Source organism: Canis lupus, chromosome 18, assembly GCF_003254725.2.
Source record: "Canis lupus dingo isolate Sandy chromosome 18, ASM325472v2, whole genome shotgun sequence".
Classification (NCBI taxonomy): domain Eukaryota; kingdom Metazoa; phylum Chordata; class Mammalia; order Carnivora; family Canidae; genus Canis; species Canis lupus.
In genome coordinates this window covers 44,909,430-44,931,576 of record NC_064260.1, presented here as the reverse complement: position 1 = coordinate 44,931,576, position 22,147 = coordinate 44,909,430, and the positions used below count along the sequence as shown (strand labels likewise).

General features: G+C 40.9%; 1 protein-coding gene across 2 annotated transcripts in view; it reads left to right on the top strand.

The window, feature by feature from the left end:
- EXT2 (exostosin glycosyltransferase 2) overlaps nt 1-22,147 on the top strand; it is a 156,639-nt gene that overhangs the window by 103,342 nt on the left and 31,150 nt on the right. For both annotated transcript variants that reach the window (XM_049096248.1, XM_025451939.3), the window contains exon 10: nt 818-984. In XM_049096248.1, coding sequence (XP_048952205.1) covers nt 818-984 — 167 coding nt within the window. The remainder of the gene's footprint in view (nt 1-817; nt 985-22,147) is intronic.

The window sequence follows — 22,147 nt, the reverse complement described above, 5'->3', positions numbered from 1 at the left end:
AAGAGGTACTAATTTCATGCTGTGCTAAATGCAACATTTTAAAATAAGGAACCTGCGGTTGAATCACTTCAATCATTTCAAAGTAGAATGGGAAAAAATGTAAGGCAAGTCATGGGTTGGCGTTTCTTCAGTATACTAGAAAAATCCCACATAATTGGACGTAGAAATTTGATATTTACTCTGTAAATTGTTCGTGATGAGAAACCAATTCCAGTGAATCAGAGAGAAGGGGCTGTTGAGGGGATAACGTGCTATAAGTTAAGAAACCTACATTGTACAAGGAGACCGTTTTTGAGGGGTGGATTTGAGCAGCATTGGTATCTGTGATTGCATTGTGGAGGTTGGCACACTGGGGCGGACATCTAGAGTACATGCTTTGTAATTGCCAGCAGAGCGGAGGCATGTCTTGAGCTGGAGTGTACCTCACTGAAGGTAGTTTGGGGAGGTGCAGAGCTGTGATACTAAACCATGAGCCTGAGAATGAGACTGTGTGGACTCCTGCCCTCTTGTTGTTGTCATGATCTTGGGCAAGTCTTTTGGCTTCTCTGTCTCAGTTGTGAGTTGAAGCCATTTGTGCATTCTGGTGAAGATAGTATTGAGAATTAGAAGTGTTGCAAGGACTTAGGACAGAAATACTTACCAAATTTTATAACAGTGCCTTTGTAAGAACACCCCCTTGAACAGTCATACGTGTAGATTTAATGGGAGCCACTGAAGGAAGTTTCGTCTCATATGTGATGTGCTTTTACCATTTCATCTCCTCACAGGAGTTAGAAGAGTAATACATGCCTCATCCTGTTCCCCATCCTTCCCCTAGATTCTCTCTGGCCCAAAATCCGGGTTCCATTGAAAGTTGTGAGGACTGCTGAAAACAAGCTGAGTAACCGTTTCTTCCCATATGATGAAATCGAGACGGAGGCTGTCCTGGCTATCGATGATGATATCATCATGCTGACCTCTGACGAGCTGCAGTTTGGTTATGAGGTAAGGAGGTTTCAAACGGTCTATTTACATAGTTGATATTTCTTGCCTAGTGTTGCTTGTCTTTCCTGATGAAGAGTATTCTGTGACGTTCTCTAAAGTTATAGTTTCTAAATCCTAGTAGAGTCTAAAGGTGCGGCATAGGAGCGTGGGTTATGAAGCTGTTCTTTAAAACTTGGGGGAAACCCTCTTCCAGAATGACAACTGTGCCCTCCACTCGTTTTGGGAACTCCCAAGGAGAGCCCCAGGGGATGTTTTCAAAAGAGCATCTATAGCATGTAACGAGCACTTAATTGATGTCTCCTTGAAGAGTGCTTCCCCTGACTCAAGCAGCTGGGCACTGCAACAATAAAAACGTCAGTAAGCGAAGAAGCTGGCGGCACTAACCAACAGAAAGCAGACCCGGTTGATGGCTTTCTCTCTGAGGTTTAAGTGGAGAGGCTGGCCGCCTGTCTTCAGGGAGAAACATTCTCTATCACCGTTCATTCAGTGTGGCTGATGGATGAGGCTGGGTTCAGGGGTTAAGTATGGAGACCAGTAAAGGTCTCCCCAGGGGAAAGTGCCAGAGCCGAGGCCTGGTGAGAGGCAATAGGAATTGATGAGCTCTGTCAGGGAGGATGTGCGGGAGAGGCCTGATGGCGGCGGCAGGCAGAGGCCTGGGACCCAAGCAGAACAGAGAGTATGCATCAATTAGCCTCAGCCAGCACGGGGGAAAGTGGTGAAATCTGTCCCCTTCACTCGTCCTGCCCCTGAGAGAGGGGCAGCCATTTTCTCTGGCTGACTCAGAGTTTGCTGACTTTGAGGTTCTAATAAATCATGAAATTGTATTATATGAAACCATTGGGTACTCAGATTTCATTAAAAGACAGATAATGAAGTTGTATTTTATGAAGCCCTTTGGTACTCAGATTTTACTAAATGAATACATTTTGTGTATTCTATATTTATTATAAAAGTTTATTTTGGGGGGGCGCCTCGGCGACTCGGTTGAGCGTCTGACTCTTGGTTTCAGCTTAGGTCATGATCTGAGGATTGTGGGATCTAGCCCTACGTTGGGCTCTGTGCTTAGGGAGTCCACTTGGGATTCTCTCCCTCTCCTCTTGGTCCCTCTCCCCCCTTGCACACACACTCTCTCTCAAATAAATCAATCTTTTAAAAAAAGAGAGAGAAATTTATTTTCTAACCCTTAAAATAAAGGTGGATTTTGAGGGGAAAGAAACAGGAATCCCCCTCACCATCGTCACCACCAAGTTTCTGGTTTGTTATTGTTGTTTTTTTAATGTAGCTCCATTTGACTGTAAAAGAAATTGTTGTGAACTAGGCTGATGTGAGACACAGTTGGTCAGTGTAGTTACTGGCCAACGAAAGGTGTGAGAGTGTCTAATAAAACATACATCATCTTTTTGGGTTTATTCTCATTCACAGAGTTATCTTTTACATGATCACATCTAGGGTATTGGATGATTTTTAGCACACCATCATTCCCATTTTTTAAGAAAGCCAATTACCTACTTGTTTCTCTAGCCAACTCTGGCAAAAAGACCAATTTTTTCTGCCAGTGTTTTCTCTGTTTGTTGCATATAGTGGCTTTGGACTATACTTACCTGTTTATTTTTGTGGTAAAAGGGAGGTGGAAAAGGGAACATTTGGAATGATATAACCAAGATGGACAGAGTGCTCCCTCTTCAATGTTTTCAATTGGACTAAATGATGTCTAGTAAAAGAAAGATAGACTAATGTATTCCTTTCGACCTTGAGTTGAAACCTTGATACTCAGGTATATTGAAACCTGGGATTTCTTTCTTTCTTTCTTTTTTTTTTTTTTTCTGGGATTTCTTTCAATCTTGAGTTTATTTCACGCCTCTTCCCCTCTTTCCTCTGATGTTCTGTGTTTGATTCCACGTCACCTTGAAGGAAGTAATTGCATATCAGAGGAATGGTGGGCAAGAAAACACCTCATCTCCATTAATCTTCTCAAGATCCTGTGTAAGGAAAACTTTCATAACTACCCTCCATATTCCAGTGAATGTTTTGGCTGTTTACAGACATTACTTAACGATCTTTTCCCAAACCTGCAAGATGTTTATTATTTTCTCCTTCTTTACTAAGGTGTAGCAAAGCTAGATATCTTGCCTGCAGTCACACAACTAATGAGTGGAAGAGTTGGAATGTAGGTTCCAGTGTGTCTACACTATACTGTCTCCCCTGTCTCCCTGGAGGGTTTTATCCTGTCAGAGACCATAGGTTTGCAAAATTCACACTAAGAGCCAGGAGCATATCTGTTGTCTTTCACAGAATTATCTTGGGTAAGGTAAACAAATAGGTTTCTCAGACATCCCTACTATTGGTGCTTTAGGGTAATTTTGTAAAAGTTATTTCTTGCATAGTAATTAATGGACAATGTTAGGAAAGCTCTGGGCCTTCTACTCTTTCACTGACCAGTTAACGACCACAGACAAGTTATTTAATCTTTCTGGGTGATAGTTTATTCTTATATGAAGTGGCAGTAATGATAGTGACTTCATTAGGTTATTATGTACATTAGAAAGTTACACAGTGCCTCCCACATGGAAGGAAAATGCTCAGAAACTGTACTTTCTATGTGGTGGGCAGTGTGCTCTGCACTTAACAAGACATTTTATAAGACGTTGTATCAGTAACTGCTACAATTGCAGCTACTATGATTAGTCTTGCGATTCCCCTCAAGATTCCACCATGGTTCATGAGAAAGGTGGTTTGTTGTTTCCATTCTTCAGAGGGGACATTTCTGTTCTAGAGAGGATACCCATTTTTGTGTTGAGTCAGAAGACAGAAGATGATGGTGCTCCTGAATCCTGTTTTTTTTTTTTTTTCCAAAGCCTAAGACTATTTCATGCAGGAATTGGGAGGAGCCTGACTGATTAAGTAAATAAACAAATCTGTTAACAAAAATTTACATCTTAGGGGAGTTATGTTGGAACCAGAGCTACTTTCTTGTATTTAGCACAGAGTATTAGGATTCTCTCTTGTTAATTGCTACTCATCCTTCAGTACTCAGCTCAAATGTTGCTATCTCAAGGAAGCTTTCAGAGAGTTCCCAGACTAGGTTAGGTTCAGAGCACTCTCTGCCTCTTTGTAAGCAAATAATTAATTGTGAAGTATATTGTTTAGTGTCTGCTTTTCTTCTATGATGTAAGCCCCACAAAGGCAGGAATCATGGCTGTCTTGTTCATTGCTATATCGTCCATGACTAATCCAGTTTATTCCTTTCAGGGTTACTCCATAATATTTGATGAATAAACAAATTTTTATTCCCAGAATGCATATGAGAGATATGAAATAAGTTATTCTGGCCTGCCTATGTACTCTCCCATGATCCGTAATCTTGATCCAGCCATTTTGGAAAACAGTTTGGAGTTTAAAATGTTAAGCATAGGGATCCCTGGGTGGCGCAGTGGTTTAGCGCCTGCCTTTGGCCCAGGGCGCGATCCTGGAGACCCAGGATCGAATCCCACGTCGGGCTCCTGGTGCATGGATCCTGTTTCTCCCTCTGCCTGTGTCTCTGCCTCTCTCTCTCTCTCTCTTCTATGTGACTATCATAAATAAATAAAAATTAAAAAAAAATGTTAAGCATACATCTACCATATGGCCCCACCATTCTTCTCATAGAGATTTACCCTAGAGAAATAAGAGAATATGTATACACAATACTTATACACCAATATTCATAGCAGTTTTTATTTGTGATAGCTGGAAACTGGAGGAAAAGCACCCAGTGTCTATCAAATTTGAATGAATAATCCTGGTATATCTATACAATAGAATAATACTCAGTAATAAATATGAATGAGCTATGGAGACATACAACAACATGCATGTATTTAAAAATAATGCTGAGTGAATGAAGCAAGATGGAAAAGAATATATTTTATGATTCCATTAACATGAAATTCTAGAAAATGCAAATTAATGTTTAGTGATTGAAAGATCAGTGGTTGCCTGGCATAGGAATAGGGAAGGTCAAGCTGTGAAGGGCAAGAGGGAAGAATAACAAAGGGGCAACAAAACTAGGGGAAATGGAGATGTTCGTTATCTTAACTGGGATGATGATTTTACTGGTGTATACAGATATTAAAACATAAAATTATGCACTTTAAATAGATCCAGTTTATTGTATGTCAACTATATTTCCAAAAAGCTATAACAAATTATCTTCATGCAAAAGTGTAAAAAATGAAATGCTTGAAAAATGAAATGAAATATGTGCCAAACATGTTCGGTGAAAACCATAAAACATTGCTGAAAGAAATTGGAGAGCGACTGCATAAATGGAAAGATGGACCATATCGATCTATCCAAAGACTTAACTATTACTAAGGTGTGAGTGTTCCCCATATTCTTCTGTAGGTTCAAAGCAGTCCCATGCAAAATCCCAGAAGGCTTTCTTTATTTTTTTTTAATTGAAATTGACAAACTTGGGGCACCTGTGTGGCTCGGTAGTTGAGCATTTGCCTTTGACTCAGGTCATGATCCTGGAGACCTGGGATTGAGTCCCACACCACACTCCCTGCAGGGAGCCTGCTTCTCCCTCTGCCTGTGTCTCTGCCTCTCTCTCTGTGTCTCTCATGAATAAATAAGTAAAATCTTAAAAACAAAATGAAATGAACAAACTTGTTCTAAAATTGAAATGGAAACACAGTAGACCTGAAGAAAAGCCAAAGCAATTTTGGGAAAGCAGAGCAAGTTTCAGGACTACCTTATTTTAAGAATTACTAGAAAGCTACAGTAATCAAGACATTGTGGTATTATTGTCAACTTAGAAATATACATCAGTGAGACAGAATAAAGAGTCCAGAAATAGAACACACATGTATGGTCAATTAATTTTCAACAAAGGACCCAAGTCCGTTCAAGAGAGTTGGGACAGTCTTTTTCACTAAGTGGTGCTGGAACAATGTGATATCCTTAAGTCAAAAAAAAATAAAATAAAATAAATCATGACCATTACCACACACTGTATATAAAAATTTAGCTAGTCCTAAATGTAAGAACTGAAATTATAAAACTTCTTGAAGAAAACAGAGGAGAAAAATCATAGTGTATCTAGGATAAAAATGATTCTTAAATAGGAGACAAGTAGATGACTTAAAAGAAACCAAAATGGATAAGTTGGACTTCTTCGAAATCAACAATGCTTGAAAAGACACTTCTAAGAAGATTAAAATGCAAGTCATATATTGGAGGAAATATTTCCAGAACCTACATGTGATAAAGAACTTGTATCTTTATCACAGGGGCTCCTGGGTGGCTCAGTTGGTTGAGTGTCTGGCTCTTGGTTTCAGCTGAGATCAAGATCTCAGAGTCCTGGAATTGAGCTCCGAGTTGGGAGAGTCTCTCCCTCTGCCCACCCGCCACTCTCTCTCAAATAAATAAATCTTTTTTTTTTTAAGAAAAAAATAGAAAATAAAAATATCCAAAAAATAAAGAACTCTCACAACTCAAGAAGAAAACAAAGAAGTAAAAAAAAAAAAAAAAAAAAAGGGCAAAAGGTTTGAGGAGTTACTTCATAAAAGAAATTGTGTAGATATAAACTAACATAAAAAGATTCTCCACATCGTAGTCATTAGGGCAATTCTAAAATAAAAGCACAAAAAGTTACCATGACCTACCTTCTAGAATGGCTAAAAAAACTTAAAAGACTGACAATGCCACATGTTGATGAGGCTGTGGAGCAACTAGAACTCTCATATGTTATTGGTAAAAATGGAAACTGGTACAACTAATTTGGAAAACAGTTTGGCAGTTTCTCATGAAGTTAAACATATACTTCACATGTGATGCAGCCTCCAAAATAAATAAAAACATACGTCTTTACACCAAGACTTGTACTCATTGTTCATAGCCTTATTCATAAGATAGAGAACTATATATATATCAGCGGGCAAATGAAGGAATAAATTGTGGAAAATCTATGCAATGGAATACTGAAATGAAATGAAAAAGAAATGAACTACTGATATATGGAGCAACATGGAAAAAGCCTAAAATTATTATGTTAAGAGAATGAAGGCAGATACATAAGAGTATGTTCTGTGTGGGTCCATTTGTATGAAATTCTAGAGTAGAAAAAACTGTATTACCAGGAGTAGAGGGATGGGATTGTCATCAAAAGAATAGAAAGGAACTTTGTAGGCAATGGAAATGTTCTATACTATGGTTGTGATAGTGGTTTTATGACTATGTCAAAACACTTACAATTGGTGATTTTATTGTAAGTAAAGTACATTCTAATGCTGAAAAAAATTTTGGGATGCAACTGAAGTAGTTCTTAGAGGAAATTTATAGCATTAAATGCTTTTATTAAGAAAGAAGATTGGTCTGAAAGCAATCATGTTAAGTTCGTTCCCCTTTAACAACTTAGAAAAAGAAGAATAAATTAAACCTAAAGCAAGTTAGAAGGAAAGAGCAAAGATAAGTGCTAATAAAGTCAGTGAAGTAGAAAAACAAACCAACAGAGAAAATTAACAGATCCAAAAATTGACCTTTAGAAAAGATTAACAAAATGGATAAACCCCTAGCCAGAACACTAAAAAAAAAAAAAAAAAAAAAGAGAGAGAGAGAACATAAATTATCAATGTTAGGAATGAAAAGGAATTAAAGGAGGATTGTTTAGATCCTAGAGACATTAATAAAAGAATACTAATAGAATATTGTGAAAATTTTCATGAAAGTATGAATTCTTTGAAAATTACAACTTACATAAAAATTAAATGGAATGTATATAATTCACTATTAAAAAACTGAAGTTAGCGGGCAACCTGGGTGGCTCAGCGGTTTAGTGCCTTCAGCCCAGTGCCTGATCCTGGAGACCTGGGATCGAGTCCCATGTCAGGCTCTCTGCATGGAGCCTGCTTCTCCCTCTGCCTGTGTCTCTGTCTCTCTCTCTCTGTGTGTCTCTCATGAATACATAAATAAAATCTTAAAAAAAATTTAAAAAATTAAAAAAAAAAAACTGAAGTTATCAAAATCTTCCTACAGAGAAACTCCAGGCCTAGATGGTTTTACTGGTGATTTCTTGAGAATAAAGTTATAGTTTTAGATTGGAAAGAAAATTAGAAATAATCTAGCTTGCTCTCTTTTGCTTATGGGTAAGGGCCATCCTTAAGCTACATAAAGCCAGTAAGTGACTTACCCAGTGCCACCCAGTTAGTGGGCGGCACTAATAAGGCTTAAACTGAGTTTAGTGGTATTTTCATTGTACCATGTCACCTATAAAAATTTCATTATATAACTGAGCTCATAGAGAAAACAAATTATATAGAATTATAATAATCATTATATAGCTGTTCTTATTTTTGACTGTGTACCAGTCAGACCCATTTGTTGAAATCTCTGTGGGGTGAAGATGAAAACAACTGAGTATTTTCCATGTTATTCTAATAGTCACAAACAAGAATATATCAGGAAAATAGAGTCCATACTAATTGTTTCAGTAGAATGGATTTAATATATGAAATTTCTAATACAGGGTGTTAGAGAGCTTGAGACAGCAAAAGGGGACACTGAAAGTGTAAAGAGGCAATAACTCCAGGACTCGAGGAACAAGGGAAAGGAGGGAAGTGGCTGGGATCATTAGAACCTACATGTTTGGAAGAGAGTCCACCCCACTTCCCCCAGCTCTGGGCCTTAGACCTTGGTAGAGGGCCACTGGTTGGTTTCTGTTAGTAGTTCTGAGGGTCCAGATGAGGCTGGTTCTGGAATGCTGGAAATGCCTAGAACCATCTCCTGTTGAGGTAAAAGGCCACACCGCTGGGAAAAGCCGGCAAGACGGGAAATAATTCCCTTCTTCATTTCTCCAGTGTCTCTCTAGTGCCCCCATTGACAGAACCTAGCAAAAGTGAAATAATTGCAGTCTTGGCCCCAGCATCACAAAACAGAATTTAGAAAGGAGAGTTGAGGCTTCAAGACGACAACTTAATAACTAGCACCGCCTGCCCACCTTTGGTTACTTGTGTCCATTCACACCCTTCTACACGTTTGAGCTTCCTTACAGCAATATTTAATAACCTTATTCTTCCATAAGAGGATGCAACTGTCCTTCATACATAGAAAGACCTCCCATTTTCTCCCCCAAAAAGGAAGATGCAAAGTCCCAATAGTCATATCAATCTCTGGGTAATTATTAATTCCTTCTTAAATTTAGTCACAAGTCTACTTGAGTATCCTGTAACTTAGTGAATAAATGATAGACTTCCAATTCTGGATGAGCTTGAATAAGCACATTCTACCCTGTTCCTCAAAAAAGAAAGGCTGGCTAGGGACCTCAGGACTTGAGGGTTGCCCCAGCAATGAGTTTCCTTGGTTCCTTCCCTCCCTGTCTCTCCTTCTCTCCCTCTTTACCATTCTCCTGTATAACCCCAGCCTCAGTACTAGAGAAGGCCATAACATAGGCACAGATAGAAACAAACAACAACAACAACAAAATGACAACAACAAGAAAACAAGGACTGGGAAGAGGGCAGCCCTACGATCGAGCCTTTTTAAAGACTATACCACTCTAGGCCATGCAGATACCGTGAAAGAAGCCATTCATACTCCTGCCAAGTAGATGCTGTGACTGTGGAGGTTGTCATGCAGAACCCTGTGGACCACCCTCACCCTGCATTAACAGGAGCAGAGACTCTTTCCCTGCCCGCCTCTCTCCACTGCCCATGCCCTGCACTAAGTGTCAGCAAAGAGGCAGGTGCAGAGACTGTTGGGCAAGAATTTTGTCCATCATCTCCAGACTGCAGTAAGCCATGGAGAGTGAGGAAGCAGCACCTCATCTCTTGCCAGCCAGAGAGTTGGAGGGAAGATTAAGGAAAGGAGGAGGCAGTGAAAGGGATTCTTCAAATGTGTGTGTGAAGTCCTGGGGCACTCCCATCTCTCCCTTCAAAGCAACCCATGAATAGAACTGGGAATTCAGCAAAAACTGAAAAACAAACAATGGTGTGGAATACCAATGAGGTTTCAAAAATTAGCCTCTGGGTAATGGTACCATGCAAGATGGGCATACCAGAAGAACACTATCAAGTCTTTGAAAACTGAATTGTTATTCAGCCCACAGCCCACGAAGTCAGGGCATACATTCTGAATCTAAACTCCCTGCTCAAGTGGAGAAATTTAAAAGGAACAGAGTCTCATAGTAATATTCAAAGTGTTCAAGATGCAATCCAAAATTACTCATCATACCAAGATTGAGGAAAGTCACATTTTTTATGAGAAAAGACAGTTAACAGATACCAACACCAAGATAACATAGATGTTGGAATTATTTGACAAGGATTTTAAAACCATGATCATAAAAGATCCTCTAATAAGTGATTATGAGCACTGTTGAAACAAATGGAAAAATAGAAAGTCTCAGAAAAGAGACAGAGGTATGAAGAACAACCAGATGGAAATTTCAGAACTGAAAATTACAGAAACTGAAATTTAAAACTTACTGATAGGCTTGGTTGGTAAATGGAGACAACAGGAAAGAAATCGTGAACTTAAGGGTAAATCGATAGGAATTATCCAATTCAAACAACAGAAAGTGGATTGAAAAAAAAAATAACAGAGCCCCAGATACCTGTGGGGCAATCACAAAAGATATAATGTTTGTATCATCGGAGTCCCAGAAGAAGACAAAGAATGTGGTGCTGAAAAAAATATTTGAAGAAATAATGACTGAAAACTTCCAGAATTGGCAAATGGCAAAGGATGTTAAACTCGCAGATTCGAGAAACTAAAGAAACCACAGACATCCAAAGAGTGTTATTTTTTAAAAAATTTTTATTTATTTATTCATGAGAGACACGGAGAGAGGCAGAGACATAGGCAGAGGAAGAGGCAGGTTCCCCATGGGGGATCAGTGGATCCTGTACCCCAGGATTACACCCTGAGCTGGAGATGCTCAACCGCTGAGCCATCCAGGTGTCCCCAAAGAGTAAGTTATATAAATTTATGTGTATTGTATAAACTGAGGAAATTGTGGCAGTAATTATTATGTAAAATAGTAATTGGAAAAGGAGACAAATAAATGGGCACAAATAAAAAGGAGAGAGAGAAGGAAAGGAGAAGATATGCCTCCTTGCTGCTACAGTCTCTGGGCCTATTGCTTGGTCCTGAGACTGTCGTTGATATTTATAACTTTCCTCTTGCCCCACCCATCCGGTGTTCCTTTGTTCTCTGCCAACACTCTAGCACATTCCTCACAGACCCAGTCTTTTTAATGTCTCCAGCACTATTCAGGCTTCCCATTTCTTCTTGTGTTTGTTTTGATAAATTATGTTTTTCACGGAATCTCTTCATTTCATTTGAACTATAAAATGTATTGCTGTAAAGTCAGGATATTATGTTACTGTTATTTCAAATCTGGGAGATCTGCAATGATGTTCTCTTTTTCACTCCTGGTGTTTCAGCATCTTGGTCAGTCCTGTTATAGCAGTGCCATAATCTTTGCAAAGAATCAGCTTGTGATCTTGTTAATTTTTCCTTATTACCTATTTGTTTTGTCTTTCATTAACTTTCCTCTGCTTTCATGAGTTTGAGTTGCTGTTATTCTCCTAGTCTTTCAGTTTGATAGCTTAGATCATTGATCTCAATAATTATTTTTCCAATGTATACATTTAAAGCTCTAAATTTCTGGGTAATTACTGCTTTAGGCATATTCCCAAGTCTTGATTTGTCATATTTTTGTTATCCTTAAGTTTAAAATGTTTTAAAATTTCCATTATAATATCTTCTTTGACCCATAGTCATATAAAAGTATATTATTTATTTTGCCAATTTTTAAAGTTATCTTTTTCTTATTGATTTTTTTAAAGATTTTATTTATTTGTTCATGAGAGAGAGAGGCAAAGACACAGGCAGAGAGAGAAGCAGGCTCCATGCAGGGAACCTGATGCAGGACTCAATCCCGGGACTCGGGGACCACGCCCTGAGTTGAAGGCCGACTCTCAACTGCTGAGACACCCAGGTGTCCCTTCTTACTGATTTCTGATTTGATTCTCCTGTGGTTAGATACTCTATACAGCTTCATTGTTTTGAAATTTACTGTGACTATATGGTCTAGTGAAAGGTCTGTTTTGGTAAATGTTCTGCATGCACCTAAAAAGAGTTTACATCCTGCGGTTTTAGATTTAATGATCTTATGAGGTCATCTAGGTAAGATTAGTTATCTTGGCACTTTTAAGTTTTTATTTAAATTCCAGCTATTTAACATACAGTGTAATATTATTTTCAGGTGGACAATATAATTAGTCATTCCACTCTTCCATAAAAAACCCCCTGCATTCCTTAATCCCCATCACTTATTTTCCCCATTCCACATCTTCCCCCCGCCCCCGCCCCGCTGTCATCACCAGTTTCTTCTCTGTAGTTAAACTTTAAATTTTAATAGAATCAAAATATCGCCCTGCTTGTTCTTCTCCAAAATAGGCATCTCCATTTCTTCTGTTATTTTTCCCCCATGGCCTTTATCATTTCTGTAGTAAATTCGTTATCCTCATTTAAATTAAAAAAAAAATAGTTTAAACATTTAATATGTGGGCACCAAAGAGGAACCATGCAACAGACCTTTCTTACTTTGGCTCCAAAGAATTTTTTGAGAAATCTGGAGAGACAGAAGCATCTCCCCATCTGGGAATTTTTCAGAAAGAGGAAGCCAGCAGTCTTTCCAGTATCTAGAGTGGTTTTACTAGTGCTGCCAGGAGATGGAAGACTAGACCAGATGACTTCCTGAAATCCCTTTGGGTGTAATGAATCTGAAGCATAGGCAGACCGGTATAGTGTAGTTCCATGTGAAAAAGTGTCAAACTTCTGTGCATAGAAAGTGGGAAACTCCTTTGCTCCCTTGTGTAACAGGGAGATGATGGGCAGCCACACACCAGGAGTTGAAGGGAGAATGTGGCAGTTACTTTGATAGAGGACAGCCAGAGCAGAGAGGATGGTGAGCTGAGGCCTGTTTTGGTCATGGTTCTGCTGATGCCTCTTCCGAGGCCTCACATGTATTCAGGCACAGAGTTCCAGCATGGTTTTCATAAACGTGAGAGCATTTTAAGGCAGTGCTTTTGTTAGAGGGGTGGAAGCATCGATGTCCAGAGACCAGAGCCATTAAAGCAATGGGCTCCAGGGCTTGCTTAAGGAACACAAAGCACAGACCAAAGGGCAGCTTGCACACTGCATGCTTCCTGAAGTGAGAGAAGGAAGCATGGGGCTAATGTAAGAGGTAGGAGAGAGTGGACTCCAGAACCCCTTTCCAGAAGGTGGTTTACTAGTGCACGGCTAGGTAGCACTAACCTCATCTCCTGAGGTGTGTAGACTGGGTGGGAGGTTCGGGATCGCTGTGTGCCTGGTGACTGTCCCCAGCATTCCCACTGGAAGGCTGTGTAAAAGAAACACGGTGTCAGAATGTGAAGGGACCTTAGAGATCATCCTGTCACCTGATGTTTTATGACTTAGGAAACTGAGGTTACTTCTGTAAGGTGTGAAATGGGCATCGTTCCCCTGGAGGTACACCCCAGCGAGTGCCTGGGGGAGGAGAGGCCAGGCCATGTAGGAGACAGGTTTTTTCTTCCAGTGGCTGTGATTTGAGCCTACAGACATTTGGATTCGAGACCTAATACTGGGGATCATTATTTATTTAATTGGAAGAAAACACAGGGGTCATTTGCCTGTTTATATGGGTCATATTCCCTGTTGGAAGGCAGAAAGTTTGGGAAATGTTACATTCCCTTTCCAGCCCTGAAATCAGGAGCGAAAGAATGCTCTTCTCTGGCCCTGCGTGTTTCTGACTTGTTTGACAAGCTCTAGTGAGCTACCAGATGTGGAAATTCTTTTCAGCCTGGGATAATTTATTTATCTGTTTATGTATTTTACCAGGAAAGTATCTATTGAGTTCTTGATACTCATTTGCAAGGAACTCCTGGGGGAGCAGTAGCAGTGTATAGTGTTACTTGAGTGTTTGATTTTTTTTTTTTTTTTCAAGTCTGTCTGCTTTTACTTCAGACCTAAAGAGCTGGGAAATAAAATGCAACTTGTTCCTCCTCCCCTCCCCCGCCTTTAAGAGCGTTTAAAACATGTGGCAGAAAATGAGCCAGGCGGACTTGGCTGAGTGTATGAACCCGTGAATTTATTTTTCCTTTCATACTTTGATCCTCATTTCCAACCATAAAAATTATTAGTAGCACTTAAGTGTTGAACATTTTTCACCTGAGAGATGTGGAACGCTCTTGGCTAAAATACTGGTTATAAAGTCAGTACTTCATGTGGGGATGGGAATTGGCTTAGAATGACTGTGTGTTAGGAACACAAAATGCTGATGCCTTTCTCTTACTGCCTGGGTATCCTGTAGCTGGCAGAGGCTGGTTGAAGCTTTTGTGTGCTAATAAATTATGAGAATTTCGTTATATTATTTTGTTCACAACAACCTAAGGTAATGGCAAGTATCAACGAATAGTTGTTGACTACAAGTATTCACTGAATCATGGCAAGACAGCAAAATAGCATAGAACGCCCCACTTTTTTTCTGGAGAACATAACACCATTTCTGAGTAGGTTCCCCTGGTATAAGAAGAACCAAGAGGAAAGGTGTCAATAGGAGAATGAGCGTGCTATGTATGGTCACATGAGGCAGTGAGAAGCAGACTGATACGAGGAGGGTGGAAGTTGTGTTTGGATTAACACTGGAAACTAGGTTGGTCAGGCAATATAGGGCCAGCTGAAAAGATTAAGGCAGTAAAGAGGTATTATAGGTTTATAAAAAGGTGTCTGGTCCAAGCAAATTTGAAACAACAGACACTGAAGACAGGGAAAGCTGGGTAGATGGAGGTGGAAAGTCAATAGACCTAAGGTTCAAATGGATGAAAGAACCAAATAGAAGGAAAAGACGGGCTTACTATAGCTCACATTTAATTTGCAATGAGGGAGCTTGGCTAATTGGAGAATTCCAGAGCTGAGGCTCTATGTAATAGTTATATTTTAAACAGAATTAGTAAGGTTTAACATACCTATATACTCCAGGGAGAGCAGAAAGATGATATGATCTGTGATTCTAAGTAAACTATCCCACTTTCTCTCTTCTCGGTAGAGGAGCTGAGAGGTGAAAACAGCTTATTATAGAATAGACAACAATCACCTCTTCTAAAAGTTAGCAGAGGAGTGGCTGGGTAGCTCAGTTGATTAAGCATCTGCCTTCAGCTCAGGTCATGATCCCAGGGTGCTAGGATTGGCCCGTGTTGGGCTTGCTGCTCAGAGGGGAATCTGCTTCTCCCTTTCCCTCTGGTCCCCCCTCACTCATGTTCTCTCTCTCTCTCTCTCACTGTCTCTCAAATAAATGGGATCTTTGAAAAAAGAGAAAGGGAAAAAAAAGTAAAAGCCAGCAGACAACTTAAAAAGAATGACTATCTCTGGCCTGTTCGTTTCTCTCCAAGCCTTCTGCCAGTGAGAGTGCCACAGATACTGGGTCTGAGGAGCAAATAAATGTAAAACAAGTGTTGGACTGGGTCTAAAGATTGTTTCTTGCAGACTTGTGGTTATGGTCCCTCTGATAGGAAATTAACTGCTTTCCTTCCTAGATGTAAGCCAGAGTCCTAAATTTGAAGATGTGCTCAGGTTTGTTGGGAATCCAGGAGGCTGTCTTCAGAAAAGTTCTTCTTGATGATACATGGAACTGCCTGTCTCATCCTGCCATGGGCTTTCGGGCAGGTTTACCCTTTGGGTTCATCCAGGGCTCCAAGAAACTCAGTTCTTACATAGCCACAGCTAATAAATAGGGAGCGTCCCTAAAGGAGGCCCAGAATGCAAGGGACATCCCTGTAGTGGGTGGATAATCTAATTTTTTGAAGTGTCTCAGCCTTCAGAAAGAACCAGTACCGTAGATTTCCATTCTTTAACCTTTTGGCTGACTTAGATCTTTGAGCCTTCACAGAATCTGATCCAGTGGGTTACTGAGAGATTCCAGCATTTCTTTCTGTCCCCTGAATGATGGACTATCCACATGACCACTAGCCCTAGTATTCAGAGTGAGCTGGCCCCATTTTTGGGATGCAAAGACTCAAACCTTGCCAAAGCTGTTCTGGGTCACAGCATTTGTGCTGGGTCTGACACTACAGCTTTACAGTATACCTAGAGCCATTTTGCCAGAGCTGAGCTTTTGAGAATTACACAAGTCTTATGACTTGTACGATATGCCCTCCTCATTAAGTATCTAGAGAAGTAGATGACTGTAAGTTCTTTGAACCTTATATATTATATACTATTATATCTGAGTGAGTGATAGTACCTTTCCTGAGCATGGCTATAATATCAGCACAATATTGAATCTTGAAAAAGACATCTGTCTGTCTTCCATTTTTCAATTTTCTTATGTACCCAAAGAATGGGCATTATGGAAACTGTTGTCTTCAGAAGAGAAACGGGCCAAACAGCCCATTTCAGTGAGCGCCTCTGCCCAGAAAGTATGATCAGAGTGTCCAAGGAGACACGTGGAAGAGTGTGGTCGAAGGTGGGTGGCTCTTTCTTAGAGAGTTCTCTCTCTAGGGTGTTCTTATTGCTCCTTGTTTTCAGTCCGGAGGAGAACTGGGGAATCTATCAGGTCTATCCTATCTCCAGCTTGCACTGATTTACACCCGAGGCTCCCGGGAGCCGGGGAAGCAGTGCATGTGGGCCACCGCTACAGCAAGAGCTGAAAGAAGACCCCTGAAGCCGCCGCCAGGAGCCCATGGAGGTGCTGAGAGGAGCCGCAGTGAAGTTTGACCTCTCAGAACTTTTCTAAAGCACCCAGTCCCCACCGGAGAATAAGGCAAACAAATATTAAGGGAAGGAAATCGAATATGTATGCTGAACCTTGAAGCAACATCTGAGCGTTTAAAAAAGTGCCCAGTTGGGAATTACAATAGAGTGACGCTTTTTTCTTCCCCACTGAGCAAATTAAAATTACAAGCTCAGAATTTATTTACCTAGCCATTAATGAAACATCAAATGCTCCCTGTTCTGAAGAGGCGGGAACATGCTTCCTGCTGGTGTATCTTATCATCCAAGAGTGTCTCCTCCTCACAGACTTCCATCCCAAATAAGTCAGGTGAGTGGTTTCAGTATGTTTTCCATAAGCATTTACTTTGTTTGCGCCAGGCAGTACTGGTGCTCTCCCCACCTTTCTACTCCAGGTGCTGCGTGCCCCCCAACTGTACCCCAGCATCTTTCCTGTCTGCAGCCAGGTTAGGTGCACCTGGCTTTGGAGCCCCACTCCTCAAGAACTGATACTTATGATGTGGGATAGTTATTTTAAAGAGGTGTCGATACACTTGATGGTTTAAATATGCATACTTTCCCTTCCCCCATTCAAATGGAGATAGCTGCAAAGATATTCCAACCTGAAAGGATCCATATGTTCGAGGGTTATTGTTCCAAAAGCTGCCTGTTGTCTTCTTGGGATTGATTACAGGCTTTGGCTGTTCCAGGAATTCAGAGCTTCAGAATTCAGCTCATGATTTGGGGATATGGGGAATTTGTCTTGCATGGGCTGCTTATCTGCCTTGATTTTGATAGAGTTGCTTCAGGGAGGTGTGTGGGCAGGACTTGGCATGGGGCCAGGGGAAATGAAAGCGGAGGCGGCATCCAGGCTGTGAACGGCTCCGGCTCCGGGGGCTCTCAGGGGGACAGCGTCTGTAGCTTTCCAGAGAACATTCTATGTTGTTCCCCAACGTGAAGCTGCATCCTTCATTGCCAGTTGTAAAACTGCTTGTGAGATCATGAATTTGAGGCAGTGGTTGCTGATGGCTGCATCATTAAAGAGCAATTGCACATTTTGGAAGAATAAGAAGAAAGCTTAAAGGATCCGAATAGTCTGCTGGCTTTAGAACTGTCATGACTGGGAACAATGAGTCTTTAGAAGGCAAGGTGGACCAGTCAGTCAGTGAGATGTTTATAGCTCACCTCTTAGGTCATATTCATTTCTTGGTGCTTGAAAATTGGTGCCTGGGGTTCTCATTAATCGTGATCGCGGTATATTTGCTACTGTCTGACTGGTTAGGATCAGGAGTTGGCAGCATTAATTTCTAGGTTCCCAACCAGCCTTTGAGTTAGATTGAAGATTTGAGGATTGCGGCTCTCATGTTGACACTCTACTCATTTGTACAGCCAGGCCGCTAATTACACCCGGGGCCTAGATCTCTGGGGCTGGATTGCAGAGCTCCTCTAATTTAGAGCGGTCCACTCAGGCAGGATTGTGTCTGCCCTATGTACTACTCTATGCCTAGTGCTTGACACATAGTGGATATTTGGTAAATATTGACTGAATGAGTGAACTTAATGTATTTGGACCTTGAATTTATATATATATATATATATATATATATATATATATATATATATATATATATATATTCTGTGAGTAAAATTATAAGGAGTTGTTCAAAGTTAAATGATTCTGTGTTCTATATTCAGTGAGAGAATCCAAGTAGAGGTCTGCTTGCTGGCCTGCCAAACACCTAGGGAAGAATAATTTCATACTAACTACTTACCTGGTTGGGGACAATGGGATTCTCAACCCTCACTTTGTAATTTAACTTTATTCTTAAAATGAAATCCATAAAACTTTTTCCTTGTTCTCCACTTGTTCCTTTTTCCCTGCTTTCCTACCCCAACCCAGAAGTAATCTTACCATCCTCTTAACTCTTTGGGGGGGGGGGGGGGCTTTTTCAACTGCATCCTTGCTTTCTTTCATCTCTAGCTTTTTATGCAAATGACATTAGCTTTTCTAAATGGTAAGCTCCTAAGTAACAAGATCTTTGCTTTATTTTTGTATTCTCTCTTTGAAGTATAAAACTCTCTAAAAACTATGCCTAGTGAAGGGCGCCTGGGTGGCTCAGTCAGTTAAACATCCAAATCTTGACTTCGGCCCAGGTCATGATCTCAGGGTCGTGAGATTGAGCTCTGTGTCAAACTTCATGCTCAGTGTGGAGTCCACTTGAGATTCTCTCTCTCTTCCTCTGCCCCTCCCTCTGTGTGCACTTGTGTGTACTCTCTCTTGCAAAATAAATAAGTTATAATTTTAAGAAATTATGCTGAGTGAAAAAAAGCCAATCCCAAAAGGTTGCATACTATGTAATTCCATTTATATAGTCTTCTTCTTCAAATTATAAAATTACAGAAATGGAGACTACATTAGTGGTTGCCTGTGGATGGAGGGGAGGATGTCTCTAAAAGATCAGCAGGAAGAGCTTTGTGGTGACAGGAATACTCTGTATCTTAACTGTGTCAATGTTGTGTTGTAAAGTCACACTAGTTTTGCAAGCTATTGCCATAGGAGGAAACTGGGTGAAGCTCTGTTCATTTATTTCTTACAATTGCTTTTGAATTTGCAATTATCTCAAAATGTTTAATGGAAAAAAATAGTGGTGGCTCGGTAAGTATCTTTGAATTGAATGCATAAATAATTAATAATAGGACTACTCAGATCTCTCTCTCCCTAAGCTTTAATGATGATTTTAGCTTGCTGTTCGATTGCCTTTCTAAAACTTGATATTAGGATTAATATTTTTAAGGTAGATGGAACAGCTCTGGATTAAAAAAAATGCTGTTGAGAACATCCTTCTTTTTGACAGTTTGAACTTTATTCTAGTTTTTCCCTTATATTGTAAGCCACCCCAAGTCATTTTTTGGAAATGCTTGGGATATAAATAAATAATTTGAAAGATTCCCTCAACTGCTTGATTACCCACTAGGAGATTATGGGGGTTAAGCGGATGTATGGGGAGGGCATTATGCTGAATGAACTCATTACATAATCATTTTTGAACTGCATTGATGCTTTAGCCAGGATTACAGAGTATGGTCAGTGCTACTTCTTCCCTTTGCACAGTGAGAAAGAAACAGGGTTTTGGTCATTTTGTAGTAGCATCCCTGATGGCAAGTGGTAGAAGTCACCAGGGCAGTGACTTGAAGTAAGGAGAGTTTCCCCCCTTGCTGGACAGAGCTCAGATCTTTAGTCCCCGATCTTTTAAATTGAGCCTCACCAAAATCAACTTGAAATTCTGAAGGCTGGGTCATGGTTATTTACTAAAGTTTTGTTTCCACTCATGTGGGATTTATTTATTTTTATTTTTTATTTTTTTCATGTGGGATTTAAAGAGAGTAGCCATTTGACTTATGATCACTATTCTTCTTTTAACTTCATTGAACAATCCCCTGGGACCAGACTTAGAAATCGTACCCCTTCCCCAGAGCTGGGGTTATGGAAATACAAATGATTTCATGTTTAGTGGGTCTTAAGGAATGCAAGATTGGAAAACCCACGACCCAGTCGTGACCCATCCCATCCTTCTCCTGTCACCTCAAACTCACATCTGTCCTTCCCTTTGTTATTATCTCTCGGGAGATTCATTGCCTCACAAAAAATAGTGTTAAATTTAATCTTTTATTCAGCAGCCTTTTGCTTGTATCTCCTTTTCTGTCCTGGAGCCTCACAGATTACAAGATTCTAGTGGGCCCATGGATGTCACATGTGGGATCCCACTAGATTGGTGCACAGCTGACAGGACTTCCTTCTCTCAATGGTGCGAGCATGTGGCTTTCTTTCCAAATGGGAACCGCATTCATGGAGAGCCTTCAGCTTTTAGAAGACAAGTACCAAGGGGGAGCAAAGGGTTTTGTGGACTTCCCCACCTCCTCTCCTTACCCCATTCTACTTTCAGCTTGGACAGTGTGCACAATTGACTCTTCCTGTGTCTGCACAAGTACTGGTGGCGAACATGAACTCTGAATATGATTTCAGACATTCCCACCTGACCTTGTTTCCCAAGTGAGGGACTGAGCTTGGGGAGCTGAGGTGCTTTTTAGACTCAGAAGAGTGGGGGAATCCCATGACTTCACAAACAGATGCCTGGCCTAGGAGTTAGGACTGAGTCTAGACTTGAAGTAGGAGTGTGATATTAGGAGAACTAGTTCCTCTCCAGCTCTGTTTCCTCATCTGTACCATGAGGGAGTCGGACTGAATGAACTCTGTCTTCCAAATGGTCTCTTGCTGCAAATTTCTGAGGTCACATGGGCAGGGGGGCAGCAGCCCAAAAGGCTAGAAAGTGTGAATCTTCTCCTTACCATCTGCAGAAGGCACCTGGTTGCACCATCTGGTGAGCTGGCACAGGTAAGGATGAGGAGAAGGTGTTCAAACCACATTCTCCAGCAGTGCCTTTTGGATCGTGGTGACCACTGCAAGATCTAACAGCACACATTCCTCTATCAACTCTGGCCAATGCCAGCCTGTCTCTTTTGCCTTCATCACTGCCCTGAGCCTAAAGAAAGAACTTGAAAGGAATGAAGAGCATGTCTCCTGGAACCAAGGCATGAACCTTCAGCCAGATGGGGGCACATAGGATTGCTGCCCAAATCCCAGAAGCCTTCCATGATCCTGGCTTTCCTGTGCGGCTTATTTTAAGCAGACCCCTGTCTTGGGTTGGAAAGGTTTCTCAGGCAGACTGAAGTGATCTAACAGGTAAATCTTACTACTTAGCACAGTGTGTACATCTATTTGTCAAAACCAATCAGCATTAGGGAACTCGGAGTGACACCTGCAGGGCTCCCTTGCACTAGATGTCTAGCATTAGCAATTAGTTCATTGTGTCTCAGGCATGGACAGAGGCTCTTTGGCTTTTTGCAAAGCACCCCCTTGACAAAAACTACCAACCGCCAGTGTGATTAAAAGCATGAGCTGAAAATAAGGCCAATCAGGCTGGAGCTCTCCGTTCCACTTTGTTTCAGGAAATGCCAAATATAAAAGGTGAGCTCTGTTCCCAGAGGGCTGAGAGTGAATCTGATAACTGGCTCTTCTGTTAAAACTGGCTAGGAATTGGAATGCAGCCAGCTTGCCCTTTCCCATCTGGGCAGCAGGCGAGACAAGCCTGGGGAAAGAATGGCCACTAATTCAAAGACATTCACAAGTTGGGTTCCTTGCAGCTCTGCCTCTGCTGACCCAGACACGCATGACCACAGGGTTCAGGCTGGCTCCTAGAGTTCTCTTCTACTTTGATGGTTAGGGATTGACACAACCCAGGGGGCATGCACCAGGGAGAGAGGTGAAACCCTGGCCCGGTTTGATGCGCCTTGGATCTGTATTTGCTGCATTTCCCTCACCACTCCTTAGTCTGTCTCTGGGCTCCTGAATCCT